Raw genomic sequence first — 21,201 nt, forward strand, 5'->3', positions numbered from 1 at the left:
TTTCGTGGTGTTTGACATCGACTCATGTATTCACACCACGTGAATTGTTCTGCAGTACTTTGAGGGTCATTATCATTATCAGTGGTTCCTCTCGCGCCTATTAACATCTTACATCATTGGCTGGTAATCAGACGATGTCTTTCCATGTTCGACACCAGAACATCTTTTCACGTGGATCGACTTGTACTTTGGGCGAAGATTGAACGAGTTTTGAAGACCCCAGATCTAGTTTCATCCATCCGGGCTGCGATATATTCAGGAAAATAAAGACATCAAATGTACATCATAGCTACACAGATAATCATCCAAGCTAAGGGATGATGGCTCTACCAGAATCATCAGTTTGCCACACAGATGGTTGTCTGTCCTATGTACATGAAAATGAATTTATAAAGCTGAGCATGGGAATGCTCACCTTAGCTAGATCATGAAAATATTATGAAGATAATGTACTGTATTGTAACTTATTACAGGTCACCTCCTAGTTTGAAAAACCTCCGATCCTCATGATAAAGCATTTCACCCGACATCAAAAGATTCACGACCTCATGCTTTAGGGGGCAACTGTTATAGACATATTTGGGCACTGCAACCCCAATCGCATAGGTCCATAAAACCAAGGGCTTTTAAGTCCCTAAAAGTGTTGTTTCATACCCTAAAGAAGCAAGGTCAGCTGATTACATCATCTCCCAGAAATTCTCCATGAAAAACTACTCTGAATTGGTTAAAACTGGACCATACAAACTGCTCAGTGCTAAGGGTGCGATGCATCTCACCTGCCACATGCAAAAAGTGTGATGCATATTGAAAAGCCCTTCTGTAGGGTGCGATGAGCGAGAGCAGACAAATGGCAGAAGCAGTTGGCTAGGTGGAAACCTAGAGAATCTTCTAGAAACTGTCCATTTGACACTTGCCTCTCTAAATTCGCCCAGGGATGAGTAAGAGATCATGAAATCTCCAAGTGGAATCAAGAACTATCAGAGAGATGACACTAATCAAAATCCCAGAAGCTGACTCACCCACCTGCAAACATCTATATATGGATCCCTCATTCTAGAGATCCAGAGGCTAGAATTTTGTATTTTGTAAGGAAGTGCTGTTGGTTTCTTTGTGCAACATTGTATTGTTGTGTGATCTAAGATTTTCATGAGGTGAAGATGGCTTTCATGCTGGGAGGATGTCGATGGGTCAGACCAATGGGTTGTAATCCTCTCTTCTACTACTTCTATCAATAAAGCTATTTGAGTTTTCCTCCATATGCTTGTGTATCTCTGAATCTTGTATTTGTGTATGCATTTATATGGTTAATATACATCTAATCCTATATTGTTTATGGTTATAGATCTCTATGCTTTGATGGTATTATGCTACTTTAACTCTACAAGTGTTCTTTGAAGTAGGGCAAGTGAGGAAAGAGTGGTGAAGTTCTGTCAAAGGGGAAAGGAAACAAGCAAGGAGCCAAGTGAAAGACTGAGGTTGGTACTCTTTGCTTCTTTCTCATCTATCTCTCATAAAGGAAAACACAAGTAACTTTAGTTTGTTTGTTCCTAAGATAGCTACCCATCTTAGTGGGACTAGCAGCTCTGAATGGACTTTCCCAATAACAATTTGTAGTGATTATGTTGGTGATTTTATGGCTGATTTTCCATGGTTTCTATTTTGGCTATATGTTGGCTATAAAATGGTTAGTTGATGTATTCTATCTATGTCTCTTGACATGTTTTGAAAAGTTATTGAATGATTGATGGATGCATGGACTAACAAGAGTTATTGCAACTAGCTATAGACAAATTAGAGCCTCCTTGGTGATTCTCAGATGAAGACTATTAGTTTACGATCATATATGAATTCATGAAATGTAGCTTACATGTTTTCCATGCAGTGGTTTCGAGGCTAGCCTGAAAAAAGTGGCTCAGATCTCAGAACCATTGATACTAAACTTGGGAGTTTAGGTCATACCCTCATGGAAGAAGGATTGTGCATGTTGTTGGGGCCTCATAACTGCACTCTTGCCTTGTTGTGCATGCGGCTGGGATGCTAGGCCAGAGAAAAAAAAAGGTTCCAACTCAGGGATTGATCACCTTGGGTGGTTTTACATCTTTTGAGTGATCTACAATCCCTGTAGGATGTCACTAACTGTTAATTTTGTAGGCTCCACTTCCTTAACTAAGTCTTGGAGGTCAGGTCATGTCATAGTGACACTTGTCTCATGTTTACCGTGGCAAGATTGTGAATTTGGGTAAATGTGGGAGGAGGTGGTTACATCAGGCTCAGACAACTTTGAGGTCATTTTTGGTGAAAAAATATGAGGAATTTTCCTCCTTAAAAATCTCTCACTCAAATTTGGGGGCTCTTCACTAAGCGTATTCAGAGCCAACCCTAATCTACCATTTTAATGGCTTTTTCCCCACCATTTTCAATCTCTACCAATGGATCCATTCCATATGGACTAAGAATTACAAGGTTATTTTTTTCTTAAGAGGCTTCTTCATTGTGTTATCTGAGGAATATAAAGATTATCATCACGTTTTATCTAAAGGGTCCTAGTTTTGGGGCAATTTTGGATTGTTTTCAACACCTTGGTTCCCATATTTTAACCATTACACAATTTTTATTACCAAGATGTCAATATGGGTTAGGATTCCTATTTGGCAAGCTCACTTGTGGAACTACACAATATCTCATGGCATTGGAGACTCTCTAGTCTGTTTTCTTACTACTGATGTCTCTCACGGGTAGCTTGATGTATACAGCTTTGGAAGAATTTTTGTTGAAATCGATATCAGTAAAGGGTGGACTAACCAAATCAATTTAAAAGTTGGTGACTTTCACTAGACTTAGGTTTTGGACTATAATAATACTACTTTTCGTTGTCACTTTTGTCATCAAACAAGTCGCTTACAAAACTATTTCCTAGTGTTTAATTCTCAATAGAAGTGGAACATCCACAATTCTATATCTAAAAGTTGGTAGCCCTATTACCCTCCTCCTATGGAGGGAAAGGCCTCTATGTTCGAGAAGGATGATGAAGAAACTAATGATGAAATGCATCTGTGGGACAAGGTCCAAGACTCAAGGCCTCAGACATTTCCTTTGATTCCTAGTTTGGACCATGCTCCTTTTGCAACCACAAAGATATTAAATAATAATGCCTCTTTGTAAATATTGTTATGAGCTTATGAGTTAGCTTCTTCGTACTTTGAGAGGGAATCTTTTTCAATGCGAAATGATAGTTTGCATATCACTTTGATCGAACTTCCTTCAGAAGGTTACATCAAGGTTTAAAAATGGAAAGAAAGAAAGGTCACCTTGAGGATGAACCCCAATTTGAGTTATTCTCCTCCCTTGTTGAGTCTTATGTCCCTTTACATTTACTTTTCTTTTCTTTGTACCATTCATCTCTACTTTGATAATGCTATTATAAGGAAAATTGTGCCAAAAAAAGAGTCATGATGACAAATAATGTAATTTTTTTTATGTTTGGTCAATAGAATTTTTAGACTTACAAAAAAATATTTTTATTATTTTAATTTTATATGTGTGTGAGAGAGGAGGTGAAGCTAATATTGAAATATTTTACTCAATATAGACATTCAAATTCAAATATTTTATTTAGAGTCCACATTAAAGAAAAAAATGTTATTAATATTTTTCTTTTAATGCCATGTGTTGCTATAATAATTGTTTTGTAAGCTTAGGTAGTGGACACCTTTATAGTGCACCCATCGAAAAATTATTCTATGCTCTGTGAGTTTATTTTAAAAAGGGCATGGATGTGGGCCTTGATTCACTTATATGTGCACTAGTCACTAGATCATTTGATATAATATCTTTGGGTGTAACTACATGTTAAATCATTATCTCAATGTTAAACCATTATCTCAATGTCAAGATGCCTTTGCCTCCATATTAAGCTCTCATAAGCAAACCACTAATTTTTTTTATAATTATTTCATTTCTCTAAAATTGCTATAAAATTATATTATTTAATATATTCATTTATATATGACTAGGATAAATCCACTTTAACTTTGAATCTATCAACCGACCAGAATGATCATATCTCTCAAGATGCAAGCCTCTTTTTGAGTGCAAAATCTCTCAAGATGCAAACCTCTTTTTGAGTGAAAAACTTGAGGAAATGGTTGCATCTTGAGAAATTTTGTAGATCACAAGTTAAGATCGATCTATGTTGTTTCTTAATAATATTATTTAAATTTATATAAATTTCACATCTTTTTACATACAATTACACGATTTATAATTTTTATAATTTAACATTTTAATGTGATATGCATAGCATTGATGATATAGATAGATACATAGATACTTGTATAATTTAGAAAAAAAAATTTATTGTAAATAATGAATTTTTATATGTTAATTAATTAAATTTGATTATGAATGATTTGGTGAATAATTTGTTTCCTAGGTACATGGGTTCAAGTCTCCAGAGACATGATGTAACTCACATGTTGTAGCATTTATGATATAGTTGTGTCGTGTAATCTAGGGAGTTATTGGTTCTCCCAAAATTCGCATTTCGTTATAAAAAATTATGAAGTTCTAAAATGTAATGGTTATAAATATAGCCCCAAGAGTTAACTCAATTGCATGATCATGAGTTCAATTCTCGTCACACTCGTTATGAATATAAATCACTCTTTTTAATTTATATAGTTAAATAGATGTTAATTTATAACTAATATATAAATGGATCCTAATTTATATAAAAAACAAACACATATATCTATACATATTTTACCTTTTTATTTTTAGAAATATATATATTTTTTAATCATACTTTTAATTTTTAGATGATTTTAAATGTGAATTATTTTGAATAATTATTATTTATTTCTTGGAACAGTCGAGGCTTTCAATGGAACAAAGACCCCAAGCTAAGTTGGATCGCGAATGATGTTGATATTATTCTGCTTGTCGAAACTTGTGAGCACGAAGAATCTAAGTTCCCTAACATAGATGGCTTTACACTATGGTCTACCTGGAACAAGCGATCCTCCTGTAGAGGCATTGGGGGTATAGCTTGTTACATTAAGAAGAACATCTCTCCCCATGCTAGGATTTATAAAAACGACCCTTACAACCAATATAGTTGGATAGAGATTATTGACATTCATGATAAAACGACATACATAGCAATCTCTTATTTCCCCCCATCAATTCTAACTTCTATAAGAAAAATAATCTAGATAAAAATAGTCCTTACAATGGTTTAGAGAATGATATTTCTAGCCTAAGGAATGAAGGTAATATCCTTTTAATGGGTTACTTTAATGCTCGAACTTCAAGTAACCAAGCTATCCTTCTAAGCAATCATTCCAACCCTAATCCTCTTCAGTTAGACAAAGATATTCCTCTGGCTAGCCGATACAAAAGGATCTCTGAAGACCGCGGGGAGAATTTGTTTGGGTCAGAGCTATTCAAGCTCTTTAGGTCTCATGATCTCATAATTTCCAACGGTCTAAAGAAGTGGCCCAATTCTAGCTAGATGACCTGCATCCATGGGCTTGGTAGCAGCGTGGTAGACTATGTTATCTTCGATCTCCCTTTATACAACAAAATAATAAATTTTTACATCTTAAATGACCACAAGCCTGACTCTGATCATAGGCCTTTACCTATAACTCTCAATTTTGTCATGCATAGATATCCCATAGAAGATAATACATATAGCCAAAAGAACTTAATCTTTGATAGAAATAAAAAAGATCTCTTTCTAAATGAATTAAAAACTAATTTGATTCCTTTATCTAATGTAGACAACATAGAAGAACTCTATCGTAATTTTACTACAACCCTCTCATATTCTATTAACAAGTTCTCAATTGAAGTTTCAAGTAGTAAAAGAAATAGAAAAACCGACCCATGGTATGACAAAGATTGTAAAAGTGCGAGGAGAGAAATTAAGGAAGTTGTTGATGAATCTCTTAAAATTGACAAGATAAAAATGTACAAAGCCCTAACTAAAAGGTAAAAAGGCAGTATATTCATAAAAGACAAGAGAATATCTTACACCTCTCTAAGGTAGCTCCTAAGAAATTTTGGAGGCGGATTCTAACTAGGAAAACTAAAGATAATAATAAAATTGCCTTACACAACTGGAATTCCTATCTTAAAAAGCTTTATGAATCTCCAAATGTCATGGATAACTTTGAAACCTTGCTCACTACAAAAGAAGTTTTCTCATTAGAAGACATTGATTTTGGGATTAATTGTTTGGCTAATGGGAAAGCTAAGGACATGGAAGGTTACCAGGCGGAAATCCTAAAAATTGGAGGTCTTGTCCTCATTCCCCACATCCACAAGCTTTTCAATCAAGCGATCAAGTAAGGGTTTCTTAAACCATGGATTCAAAGCCTCATTATCCCTATTTTTAAAAGCGGGGATACAAATAACCCCTCTAATTATCGTACAATTATGATCAGCCCTCTCCTAGCCAAGTTATATGGTATTATTTTAGAAAAGAAGTTGAGCATATGGCTTGAAAGTGAAGGTAAGCGGGCTAAAGGCCAAGCGGGTTTTAGAAGGAAGCACTCAACAATAGACCACCTCGTTACGCATAGGATCATTATGGAGGAATGCCGCAATGATAAATCTAATCTCTTCTGTTGCTTTTTGGACACTTACACTAATTTTATGTATGACAATAGTAACTTGGAGGAAGTGTCTTCCTACAAGTACCTAGGAATTGATATTCATCATAAGCTCAATTGGAACTATAGCATTGAGAAAATGATTAATGGGGGGTGGAAAGATTATTTTGGTCTTGAAAATAATTGTAAAACGACAAACCTTGTAATGTGGGATAGAAAGAAGTTCCTCTTTGAAACTTTAGTCACTCCAGTTATCTTATATGGATGTGGGGTTTTGGGTTGTAGCATCTCTAGAGAATCCTGGAGAAAGATTGAGCAGATCTAGAAGTGTTTTATAACGTATAACCTCAAAATTAAAAGAAACACACCCTATCCTATTCTCCTTATAGAAGTGGGTCTTTCCCCTATCGAGAGCCTAACTATGAGTAGGCTTCTGTTGTACAAGCACAAACTCAATAACATAGGAGACCATAGACTTCCTAAACTAGCTTTAAATTCCAGCCAAAACCACCTAAGGCTCAAGCGAGGTTGGTATAAAGACACCAGGGCTTGGTTAAACCAATGGGAGATTGACGAGAATGTTGCATTGCAAAACATTAATAACATTAAAAATATTGTTACTTCTAAGTTCAAAGAAAAAATGTGGTGTGAGAAAGGTTTAGCAGCTAAAAGAAAATTAAGATATTATAAGGAGGTCATCAACCCCACCCTAAAAGATCAAAAGTATCTCTCTGTTTTAACTAGCTCAAAGAAGAAAATTAATATAGCCAAGATTAGAACGAACTCTCATGAGCTCCACAGTGAAACAGGTCGTTGGGAAGTTCCTAAAACACAATGGATGGAAAAGTTCTGCCATCTCTGTGAGAATATGAACATCGAGGATGAAAACCACTTCCTCTTAGAGTGCCCCGCGTACAACCACATTAGATCTCAGTTTCAAAATCTCTGTTGCAATACTGACCTTCCTAGCCTTTTACGATGTCAAAATTATAGTGAGCTGGGAAGGCTTCTCTCCAAGCTTTCTGAGCATAGGTAAAAAATCTTAAATCAAACTAAATAATTTGTTTCTTTAGGTACCATAGACCAAAGTTTGGTCTCAATGGATGTTAACCATCATCATCATCATCATCATCATCAGATTTATTTTAATGAAATATCCACATAATCATTTCTTCAAGGAAAAATTGTTTGTAATTTTATTAATAAAAACTAAATTACAATATAACAAATTGAATTAAATAGATTATTATTTTTATTACTTTTAATTGAGTTAATATTATGTTTTATTATTAATTTTTAATGTAATATCTTTCATATTTAATTGATATTTACATGTTCTATTAAAATATGTTTATACTCATTTTCAAACACTATATCACAACAATTGATTGAAATATAAAAAAATTACATATTTTCAAACACTATATCACAACAATTGATTGAAATATAAAAAAATTACATATTTATTTAAAAAAAAAAAACTTTTTTTCCATCAAAATTTATATATATTTTTATATAATCAAAACTCAAATAATTATAAAGTATGAAAAAAATTCAAATACATTATTTTTGGGAAAAGGAAAAATATGAAAACCTTAAAAGAAGGAAGAAAAATATGAAAACATAAATTTTAAGTGAAATAGATGAAATTGTTTATCATTTTTCATTTATGAGTTTTTTATAAATAAAAATATCTAATAATGAAAATCGAAAAAATGTATACATAATTTTTTTTATTAATTTTATTATATACTTAAATATATTTTAATTTATATTTATCCGATTTTTATTTAAAAATTTGCTATCCAACAATTTTATATAACTTTTATTTATTCATTTAGATTAATTTTTTGGAAGGGCCTTTGAACGATACCATTCATTTTAGTGTATTCACTTGATATAAACGCACAAATATACCATAGAACTGTTTCCCTAAATATTAGAAAATAAAGGAGAAATAAATAAAGGAGAAATATATATTATAATATTTTAATATAGATAATGTTTTTTATATATATTATTATTATTTGTTTTTAAAATCACTGTCAAGTTAGATATTAAATTGGTATATAAGGTTTTTTTTGTTTGTGGGACAAAAGATCTATTTCTGTGTAATGATTTGACTATTAAATCTATAAAAATACACATATTCTATTCCACTAATTTTAAACTTATAACTTTTCAAAAAAAACATATATTTTTAATCATTAGACTCATTCAAAATATATAATATACATAAAATTACAATATATAAACATGGTATTAAGAACAGAAACAAACCATTCAATTTAGATCCATTCAAATATTTAAGATATTGAAAAAGAAAGGTAAACATAAGGCTCAATTTCATGCGGAATTATTAAAATGGGTCGATCTTTATTTCTTCGTTTACCAGCAGCCGTTACCAAGAGTAAGTCCTGGGCAGAAGTTAAAATCCAGGAACTCTCATGGTTCGGGGAGAAGTAGAATATAAAGCAATATGTATGGTAGCAGAAAACAATTTTCTGAATAGAAAAAGCTATGTAATAACATTTATTCCTGAGCAGAATTTATATAATATGTCGTAGATAGACCATAGCAATTTATCTAGATTGCAGATTCTGCAAAGTCAACCGCAATTAACTTTGTTCCATTCCAATTGATTATTGAATCCGAAATCGAGATAAGCCCAAGTTGATCACGAACACTAGGGCGTTGTAATGCCTGCAAAACGGTTGAATCGAAAAACATATGAATACCTATACGTTTAATAAGTAAAACAAGACAATTATTTTGATTATTAGATTTCAGAGTAATTATAGTAATCATTTTGATGTTTTAAAGTCAATATCATGACTCATTATGAGGAAAAATTTGTTACTGAGAAAATGATGTTTTTAGTCAATATCATCACTCATTATCACGAAAAATTTGTTACTGAGAAAGATAAAAAAGATAAACAAAATATAAAACAAGTTTTTCTGAATGATGAGTCATGGTATTGATAAAAAAATCGAAAACAAAAATAAAACAAACAAAATATAAAACAAATTTTTCTGAATGATGAGTCATGGTATTGATAAAAAAAATCGAAAACAAAAATAATACTGTGATTACTCCCAGATCTAACTATCAAAATCCTCACCACAAAAATCTCCAAACTCTCAATACAATAATTGTTATAAATTAATAATGAGTTTTTGTGTGAAATACATACTTCCGCATCGAGTGTGATGAGGAACCTTTCTGCCGCAGCTTTGAATGACGCTAACCACCTTGGATACGTTGATGAGCTTTGCAATTTGAGGAGTAACCTTGGGACACACGCATCCCATGTCTGCACTTCTTATGAGACCGCAACACGCAGCAGAAGGAGGCTTTCCCAACACTATTGAACTGCACTTGTTCACCAAACCTTGGACCTCATCTCCACATTTGTCGGCTTCTACAGCAGCAGCCAAGATGAGGCAGATGCATACAAATACAAATCCAAATCCTCTGAAATTCGCCATTCTGAAATCCTCTCTACAAAATTCTGATTGCAGAGAGGTTGTGTGTGTCTGCGATCACTTTATTGTGGAGGAATGGATTGTTATATAGAATTTTGGAGAGAAGTATAGTGTGATGACCGTTTACCAACAGAACACGCCTCCTTGCGAGAACAATTTCCATGTTCATTCGGAAATATGTCACGTTCTGGCTGCGTCAAACATACGGCCGCAGATTCCGGAGAGCGAGTCTATTGACCAACCATTTTTTTTGACTAATGGTATAATTTTTTTGAAATATTTTGGAATAGCTATGGGTTCGGGATGATAGTCAAAAATTTTGAGAAAAATTGACCACATCTACCTTCTAGAAACCACACACCATAACAAAACAAACGCAACCCTGAACTCATGAATTTCAACCACAAACGCAACCCTCTCACCCTCCCACCGCACATCACTGTATACACTATTGGAATTGAAAAAAATACGCGTTGGGGAGCACGATAGTCAAGACAAATTATCTTTCAAATACGCGCACATCACTGTATACACTATTGGAATTGAAAAAAATACGCGTTGGGGAGCACGATAGTCAAGACAAATTATCTTTCAAATACGCGCACATCACTGTATACACTATTGGAATTGAAAAAAATACGCGTTGGGGAGCACGATAGTCAAGACAAATTATCTTTCAAATACGCGCACATCACTGTATACACTATTGGAATTGAAAAAAATACGCGTTGGGGAGCACGATAGTCAAGACAAATTATCTTTCAAATACGCGCATCGTAAGGATTGTCCGATTCAAAATTACATCCATTCAAACATTACAAACAAAAAGGCACTGTGTCGCTCGCACGGCACTACGTGGCAAATACCCTAATTTATAATAGGATAACTAATAAAGTATTCAATTAAATCATTTGCACAGAGACACCAATAAAGTATTAACCCCAAGTATAGAGACATGTGGTCTGAGGAATGACCATATGGAGAAGTGGATTTGTTTAGAATGTGGTTCACATAAGTTATGATACCATTTTATATACTTCAAATATAAAAGTGAAAAATATGGCAAATCAATTTATATTAAACAAATTAATTAATATTAATAGGTTAGTATGTTTTTCATATTATTATTAATGTTTTTTTATAGATTATTTTTAATGTTATTAATATTCATATTATTAATATTATTAACATTATAATTAAATATTGATTTAATATTAATATGAATTTAGTAATTTAAAAATAAAATTTACTGAGTTAATGTAATAATTTATTATTAATAAAATAAAATAAAAAAAATAGATTTAATAGATATACAATTTTTATATTGTTTTATGTTACTATTGTGGCGATCATGATTATTTGGGATAAGAAATAGAGAATAACAAATAAAAAATAAGAATATAGAATGTTTTATAAGTTAAGTCACTAAGTTTTATAAAATTAAATGTTTTATAGTTATGTTTCAATTTTATTTTTCTTCATAAGTGATTATTATAATTAAAATTATAATCATAATTAGTGAATTTATAATAACATTAAGTAAATGTGAAAATTTAAACATGGATTTAGAGATGCCAAATAATTATTATTGGAAACTTAACCTATTAATTTAAAGGAGACGACCCATATACACCAATATATTTCATTCTAAATGGTAAAATTGAGATTTATAATTAGGACGGAAATTAATATATAGACATTCAATAATTGAAATACCTAACAACATAACTACGAGTAAAGAAATTTGAGACAAAAGCATTTTACTAACTAAAAAACTTGGAGTTTTAATTAGTTTAGTATTAAGAAAAGTCTTTTGGTAGAAATTATATAACAAAATATTTTGGGGGATTTTTTTGGAACCAACCACTGTGGTTCATCATTAGGACCAGATGAAGAGGCTTAAATAGAGAGCAATGTATAGACCAAAATGACTTAAATAAAGAGCAAACCAAAATTTCAAATAACTAGTTTTTAAAAAATAATATTTAAATTAATTTATTAAAATAAAATATTATTAAAAAATCTATTAATAAGAAATAATTGAAAAATACACTTAACCCAAATAAAAAAATCAGTCAATAATATCTATTTTTATTTAATTTAATATTTTTATTTTTGAAAAATTAAAATAAAATCCCAAAAATCCAAACATTCAAAAAAAAATATTCGACTATTGATAAAGATTTAATTATGATGTAGTTATGATTTTCATTAATTAAAATAAAAATTTAATTAGAATTTTAACGGAAAAGTAAGGTACGTTGAAAGTCCCTTGTGACGAGAATGATCTTAACTTTATTGTCTCTTTGTCATTTTTAACAATGTTGTCGTGTTGATCCTTGAAATGATTCTGGCGTAGTTCACTTTTAAGAATGTTGATCTAACCTTGATTGTGTTCTATAGATTATGTAATGTGCATCACAAAATAGAGCTGATCCTTGAATGTGTTCTATAGGTTATCTAATGTGCATAACAAAATAAAACTGATCCCAATTTATAATGTGCAATGAGTAAAAGTATGTTTTACAGGGTTATTGAAAAATCATTTTATATATATATATATAACTTTCTAATAATAATAATTATTATTTTGTATAAGTATTTTAATTCAAATTTTATTATTTATAATAAAGATGGTTGTTTAATTATAAATATCTATTTTATTTTATTTGGTAATTTTAGATATTGAAGCATTGAATTATTTAATATAATGAATTTCATTTTTTTTTTTAATACATTTTATTACGAGTATCAATAATTTATATATTTCAAAACATGGGTAGGATTTTAAAGAGCAATTTGAAAAATATGAAGATGGAGAAGCATATACGAAATCTTCTAACCTTTCTCATAGAGATGATTCCACACAATTCCTTTAGAAACATAATCAATGATATAGAACCATTATCTAAGAAATTGTGTTATGAGAAAATATCAATCAATGGAGATATAGAATGCAAAGAAAAGTAGGGAGTGAATAATTAGGTTTTTTCTTCTTCATGGACTTCTTTAAGTACTTCACCTCAACTTGAAATTGGCCTTAACAATGATTAGGAGTACAAATAATTTGGAAAAGTCCATTGTTTTTGGGATCTCATTTAGAGATACAATGTCAAACACAACTTAGACTAAACAATGTTCAAACAATACAATGTAGAATGCATGATGTAAGTATAGGGTCTCTACCAAGTGTTTTATGGATATAAAGGTATTTAGAATAAGGTGTAGTTGGTCGTTCAATATAAAAAACTTATAAAATCACATTTCCCCTATTCCATAACCCAATGGGCTTGCCAATTTGAGATATCATACCATCTAATGGCCCAACAAAAAATAAATTTATAATACACAATCAAATTCAAAACAATAAAGGGACCTCTTATGCAATAATCATTTTCATAAACGTATAAATCAAATACTCATCTACAACATGGTATCCTAAATGAAAATGGTAGCATGAGGAGGGAATGGCCATAATGATATCATATGGTAGCATGAGGAGGGAATGGCCATAATGATGTTATGTGAGAGTATTTTCATAAAAACTAATTCTCATTACCTTTCCAATGGCTTTCTCTCCTTGACATTCCTCATAATGTTTGATCTTCTCTCCTTCACATTCCTCATAATGTTTGATCGGGAAAAATCATTAACCTATTTAAGTTTCCGATATTCTTCGACACTAACATTATAAAAAGATAATTTCAAAGAGGAACACATTCTAAATTTTTCATTTTACCTACCCGTCATCCACATTGACTCTCTTTTTATCTCACATTTGGGCTCTTACACTATGTGTTAGCTCCAAAAATATACTATTTCAAGGTACCAATGCTAATAACTCTTCCTCCTTGTTCCATATTTTCAAATGTGATAGTTTCAAGATTATTAATTTGGAAACTCTCAGGTATTTATTAGTTTTGGAGGCATTGCTAACATGGTCTTATATTATTTGTTACATCATCTCATTTGCGGTTTAAAACTCTCTTAGTGTTTATCAAATCATTTCTTGTATTCATATTATTGGTAGTTATTCTTGGTAGTTATTAGCTTTGTAAGCATTATTAATACAATTTTTTATTTTATGTTGTATAATCTATTTCCAAATTTAGAATAGCCTTAGTGTTTATTGTAAAACAATTTTAAGACGTGTTATTTGAGACAATTATGTGCCTCCCCTACCACCATTTTGAGAAAGTTATATTTAGCATATTTAACCATGGATGTAATTTAATGCTTTTTTTTTAATTAAGCCTAAGTTCAGTGGCTAATTCTCCATATTTATGTGTATGTATTCATTATTTTATTTATGTGGATGTTTATTTTTGTGTATTTTTATGATGTAGAAAGGATTATTGAGCATTCAACATACATAAAACATGGGAGGACTTAATTTTCCGCCCTCATAGAACAAGCGGAAAAGACTAAGCATCACATATGTATTGAGGAGGCCTGTGTTATTGCCCTTTCATCATAGCCGCCCCCGCTCCTACCCTCGTGTTGTTCTTTTTACTATTTTTATTTGAATAAGTACTTAAAAAAAATAAAAAAGAATTACACCTTAATTAATTGAAATAATGTATAAATAAATAATTCTTTTACCTAAACATAACTGAAGAAATTATAAAGATAGAAATTAATTTTCTATTATACCTTTAAATATAAATAAATAAAATTAATAATGGAATTAACTAACTAATTAGAAACAACTATATTTTCTCCTAATTCTTCAATGACTTTAATTTATTTTCCAAGTGGTTTTTGCTACATATTCAATATAGTTAGATTCCTTAAATTTAGTATTAAGTCAAATATTTATCTAACTAATTAGGTTATCCATTTAATAAACATTTATTAATTTTTCTTATTATTTCATATAATAATAATAATATAAGTTTTTATATAGTTTTAAATAATAGAAAAGGTCTATTATTTAGTTATTAGTTTATACTTATTTTAGTTAAATGGAAACTGTTACATTTAATAAAAATTGGAAATAAATATAACAAAACTAACTTATTAATTGATTAACTAATTATTTTTCCCTGTGCCTATTTCTTAGTCCAGTTGAGTTATCTAGTCCAATATAGCCATTCCCTGGTCAAATATAGTTGTTGAATTCTTTGCTCTCTCTATTTAATCTGTAGCCATGATCTGGTTCTTCAACTTGTCTAGACGACGAACCACACTTGTTGGTTCAAAACACATCGACAAATGAATTATGATATGATTTTCGCCAAATACTCTTCTTAATGAACTTGATATGGATCAAAGAAGCCTAAAATCAACCATGACTTATATTTTTTACACATTAAAATAATGTGATATCATATTTTTAATATGCAATGTCCCACATTTTAACCTTATATAATTAAAACCATTTTATGAATTATTTTGGTATTAGGTTTGAACTCAAGAATACTAATAAACACATTTGATATGTGGAGTTTTTGAACTTTTTGATTAAACTTAAATCAAATATATAATGTTAGATATTAATAGCAATGGAATTACCATCTAGTAAGTTTCACTTGTTAGCTTTCTTTTGTCTAATACATTTTATTTTCAATATTAATAATTTGCTAAGGCATCCAAAATATTCATCTATGACAAGACGGTACGTTTTCAAATGTGTGTAGACTTTTGAAGAGTCATTAAAAAATAAAGAATGAGAAGGATGTGTGATACTTTAACTCACCTAGAGTAATAATTATACCTAGTTGCTTGAGTAGTCTAATCATGGGTCTAGAGCCATTAACCAATGACATCATGGGAAAAGATCAATTAATAGGAATGTTTTGGTCACCTAGATGGAAAGCAAAGAAAAGTTGAATGTGAATGACTAAAGTGTATTTTCATAATTATACACTAATTATAGGAATTTTAAAATAAAAGATAAGACTAACAAAATTGTATTATCAAAATAAAAATTAAAAAAATCATTCACATTTTAGAATATAACATCATCCCTTATGGTTGAGTTGAAATTATTTTAACTAAATATGTTTATTTTTCACATTTTAAATGGAAGATGACAATCCATATTAACCATGACAATTATGTTAACTTATAATAAAATAAAGTATTATAAATGACTTTTGAATATAATATAAATATTCTCATGAAGTAAATTACTCTTAACAATTAAGGAATTTGTCAAAGGAAGTTTGGATGACCAAAATAAAAAGATGAGGTATGTATGATTGTACTTGATAAAATAGAGTCATGTGATATGGTTGCAGATATCATGAATGATTACTCTATCTAAATAACATTATCAAAAGAAAGGATATCCTCTTGTGAAAGGATGAATAAAGGCATGCTTCACACATTGACTAGATGAAATCAACATAATATGTCCTCATATGAAATATGAGGTGGTTGAAAAAGACGAAGGAACTATGATTGGAAGTTCCTGAGAGGAAATGTGTGAATAAAGAAAGGAATAGATCATGAAAAATGTAACTATGGAGAAGGAAATCAACATCCAAGGACAAGAATATTTGACTATGATATCTCCATGGGAAATATATGAAGATCGTGATAAAGTCTAAAAAATAAAGAGGCCCTTGATGTTGTATATATTTTTAGACGTGTGTCATTATATATGTAGGATGTTGATGCAAACAAGGAGATGTAATGATGAGATACTATTACAATGGTATTTTTATTTAATGTTCATTTTCTATTTTTAAACAATATATGGATGGGCCAATTTAGGGCTACCAAAAGGAAGAGTTGTAGATGTCATCTACAATTGACACTCATGTGGTAGGATGAAATATCTTGAAGGAAACATGATGCGAAGAAGGTAGCAAGGTATGAAGGAAAGGGCATATATGGATTAATGGATAACTTTCCAATGAAAGAAAGGATGACATGAATGCCATGATTCATGATTGAAAGTGATGGATGGTCGATTCCCTACAAAGAAGTCCCAAACTAATGAAGTCTCCTGAATAAAGAAAAAGAAGTTCATGACATTGAAAGGAGGATCTCTTCAGGCAGCTAGTTGTCTCATGATCTCCACCTAAGGATATGTTAGAAGCAAGTCCCTGGTCAAGAGGAAGCTTAGTCAAGTCCCTGATTAAGAGGGAGATTAGGTACATTCCTTTTATAGGAATGGGTACATTCCTCCATTGGAATGGGAATATCCTCTCTAATTGAGAGGGAGAGATAGACACATCATTATTATCTTCACCAAGAAAGATAGAATGGAGGATTGGGTAAGCAAATGGTATTCGATGCTCTTTGAGGATGTGGTCTGGAATCCAAGATAAGAGTAGTCGTAGAGAACTAATATTATTTGGGTATTGTGAATCTATGACAAGAATAGTCCTAATGGAACATACTCTGAGAGAAACTGGGTGGAGTATGTTCTGAGAGAGACAATGATGAGGGTGTATATAAATCATTGGTTTCACAAACATTGTGCTCTAATCTTGTTGAGAGATAGATATTTTAGTTAATGCATTGTTATATGACATTATTGGATGATATGATGCTATACAAATGGGTTACCAATCTGAATCTTGTTATGAGGATTGTTCAAATTGAGAATGTCCAAGTACCTCGTATGGATTATGAATAACCCCCTAGTCAAGAGTGAGTGTTAAAATATCTAACTAGGTTCAGTCTTCATAATGACAGATGTAATCATAATTTTATGCATTTATTGAGAAAAAGAAAAATAAATTTATTATTGTGAGCCTTCAAGCACGGGCTTTATGCTTAAGAGAAATTATTTTTATAGGTCAAAGCACCCATTGAGTGCTTCTAGGTTTGTTATAAATTAATTGAGACATTGTGATGTATGAATGACCCATTTGGGCATGTTACATATTGTAAGAAAATTATTTGAGTAAAATTATAGTCAAAACACCCTCCAAGACAAAGTCAATCATGCAAGCATCAAGTCATCCTAATGGAGGAACAAGTCTGCCTAAGGACATGTCAAGTGAGCCTAAGAAGAGACTCAAGGAGGCCTATATATAGGTAACTTGATCTCATTTGAATAACACACTCTCACTCACACAATTTTGATCACGAAGATGGAAAGAAATGCAAAGAAGAGAATTTATAAGGAAGGAGAAGAAGTCAAAGTTTTTGGGTTTTTTTTTGTGCTACTTTTCTCCACAGATGTGAATGAATTAGGGAACATATTGCTGTAGTGAAGCCAAGTTGCAGGAGTAAAGTTAGGTCACCAAGAAGAGTTGTTCTGATAGTTGAATTCTCCAGGAGTACCTAAGCAAAGAAGAGAAGTTTCAAATCGAAGTTGCAATTTCTAGTTGCAGTAGAATTTGTAGTTTTTGGGAAAGTCAAAGTTGTAGTTTCTGGGAAAGATGAAGTTGCAATTTTTGGGAAAGTCAAAGTTATAGTTATAGTTTGAGTTACTGAGTAGGTCAAATTTTATGTAAGGGGAAACTATTTAAAATGGAAGCATTGAATTGATCTTGGAGGAATTCTTGGTCAAGGGTCTAGGCCTTGGAATTCATCAATTAAAGATTCTATAAGAAGAAGAATTGTTGTGGGTTTTCATCTCACATTGGATAGGTTTTGGCCCTTGATGATCGCCTATATCTCGTGTCATTTGTCTCATGGATATTTATGATTTGGTAGTTGTTTGATGAAGAAGAACACATAATAATAAGCAATTACAAGAAGAACCTAATTAAGAAAAGTAAAAGGTCCTCACAAGAAGTTATCATTAAAAGAGAAATCATATAATATCTCAGCCCTAGATTTCTCAACAAAACCAACCTAGAAAACCATAAAACAAGGCCTTCAAATCAACCTAGAAAACACTTCGAAACCACAAAAAAAAACTATAATTTAGGTTTTAAATTTCCTTCTTACTTGCAATGTTTTGTTTATTAAATTCCTCTTTTTTTTTTTATATATATATTTTTTTTCTTCTGAATGATAAAAAACAATTTTTTCTAATTATTTTAGGTTTTAAATTTTTTCTTTAGGAATTTTGTGAAATAAATTTTCAATTTTTTTTTATTTTTTTATTTTTTATTTTCTATTTTTTATTTAAATTGTGTTTTAAATTTCTAACAAATTTGACCGAAAATATACCCCAAAAAACCCCAAAATAGAAAACAACAAAACTATAACTGATAAATAAGTAAACTAGGAGCTTGATATTGACGTGATGATTATTGTTTCTCATAGTGAAACTCTATTTATAATATAAGAAATTTTATCTTATCTTATTATTTTAAATTTAAATTAATTTATGTTGATTTTTAAAGTTAAAATCTAATATATATATATATATATCTATATATATATATATATATATATATATATATATATATATATATATATATATATATATATATATATATATATATATATCACTCACATAGCTATATATTATAATTCTATGTATAAATATAGCATAATATAATTTTATAATTATTTAACATAACATATACATACATATATCTTTCTCTATATATTTTTCTCTCTATATATAGAGAACATTGATGTTCAAATATTTTATTTATGGTCAACATTGTAATATAGACTTTTAAATATTATATGTCAATCCATATTAAGAAAAGACTAAATTAAACACCCCCTTAAACTAGAAGTAAATTACTTATTTGCACAATAATATATATTTTTCTTTCACTCTTTATATTTATATAATGTTGATATACAATTATTTTATTTAAATAGACACTGAAATACTACAACAATATTCTTCGAAGCATCAAAGCTCAACATGTCACTAGTAGGGACTTGAACATGGTTGGGTAGGATAGCATTGATTCCACTCAGCGACCCAAGATAAACATAGTGTGTATATATATATATATATATATATATATATATATATATATATATATATAACTTAATGTTGATCTTTAAATGTTTTACTTATGACTCACATTGATTTTTTTTATTATTAAATAAATATCAATATTATTTTTGTTAACTAGAGGAATCAACAATTGGGCTAGTTTTGTACTCGTAATGAGAGGATCGATTCCAACTGCTATTGCTATAAACTCTAAGTGTGTATACATACCCCTTCCACATGCACAAGCGAAATGGGTAGATTTGAACAGTAGAACTCATCGAACATAATAATTCATTTACACAACCATCATAGCTGAGCTACCGAATAGAGATTCATAAATAAATATCAATATTTAAATAAAAAGAAAAAAAGACAAAAATAAAAATAAAAATAAAAAAATCCTTGCAAGTAGTCTCTCTATAAAGTTGAGAGTAAATTATATTACTTAATGTCTTCAATTATTTATGGAAGATATGGAAATTAACTTTTTTAAATGTTAAAAAAATTACACATCTTTGTGGGTTTTATTTGCAACAATAAGAATTTTTTTACTCTTTATTACTGTTGTGGAAGCTAGGAATTGACGATTTTGTTTTCCAAATGCCCCTTTTTACCCATTCCAAACCCTAATTTTACCTTACACGGATCTATTCCATAAACAACAAATGGATTTCATGCTAAATCGAGATAATTAGATGTTTATAAGGTAAATTTTGAATTTAGGTTGAAAATCTATGTTTTGGATGCATTGTTGAGCTTAATTACTATTATTTAGGGTTTAGTAATGAAGGTTATAAAAATCCTATAACCATCCAAAGGTCCTACAGGCGAAGTCCTAGTTTGGTTTATGTGTGCAACCTCCAATAGAAAAGAAACATGTGGGTTCTCTAGAACACAACATCAACATGATTTCACCCATCGGAGTAGATATTTGGTCAACATTCTGTATTATCTGTCACGTTTAAACTCATTCTTTATTCTTAAGAGGCAACGATGCTAGTTGTGTTGGGACCATCAACTCAACGTGTTTTCCCTTTAGTTATGTGTGATTTAATGTTATTTGATTGTGTGGTTTGTATATTCCAGTAATGTTTTGTTTCAATAGATACATCTGTTTAGAGAATAAATCGTGTGGCTTGTTGATTAATGCATGAACTAGTTCTATATAAGTATCTTTATTTTGATCGAAAACAATAGATGGATTATTGGTTGAATGATTTTGGTTTGGATATAGTATATTTGTGAGCTATTTCCTAAGATTTGATATAAAATCTCATGCATT

General features: G+C 30.5%; 1 protein-coding gene across 1 annotated transcript; it reads right to left on the reverse strand.

Moving 5' to 3' along the window:
- Nucleotides 1-8,961: 8,961 nt before the first annotated feature.
- On the reverse strand, nt 8,962-10,186 carry LOC149224493 (uncharacterized). Its single transcript, XM_089383569.1, has 2 exons — nt 9,814-10,186; nt 8,962-9,320 (listed from the first exon to the last, which is right to left on the reverse strand). Exons 1-2 carry the CDS (start codon nt 10,106-10,108, stop codon nt 9,304-9,306), a joined length of 312 nt encoding a protein of 103 aa, XP_089239695.1. The 5' UTR covers nt 10,109-10,186; the 3' UTR covers nt 8,962-9,303.
- Nucleotides 10,187-21,201: the final 11,015 nt, after the last annotated feature.

Source organism: Pinus tabuliformis, chromosome Q (genome assembly GCF_031772625.1).
Source record: "Pinus tabuliformis cultivar Carrire ecotype Pingquan chromosome Q, CPIR1, whole genome shotgun sequence".
NCBI lineage: Eukaryota > Viridiplantae > Streptophyta > Pinopsida > Pinales > Pinaceae > Pinus > Pinus tabuliformis.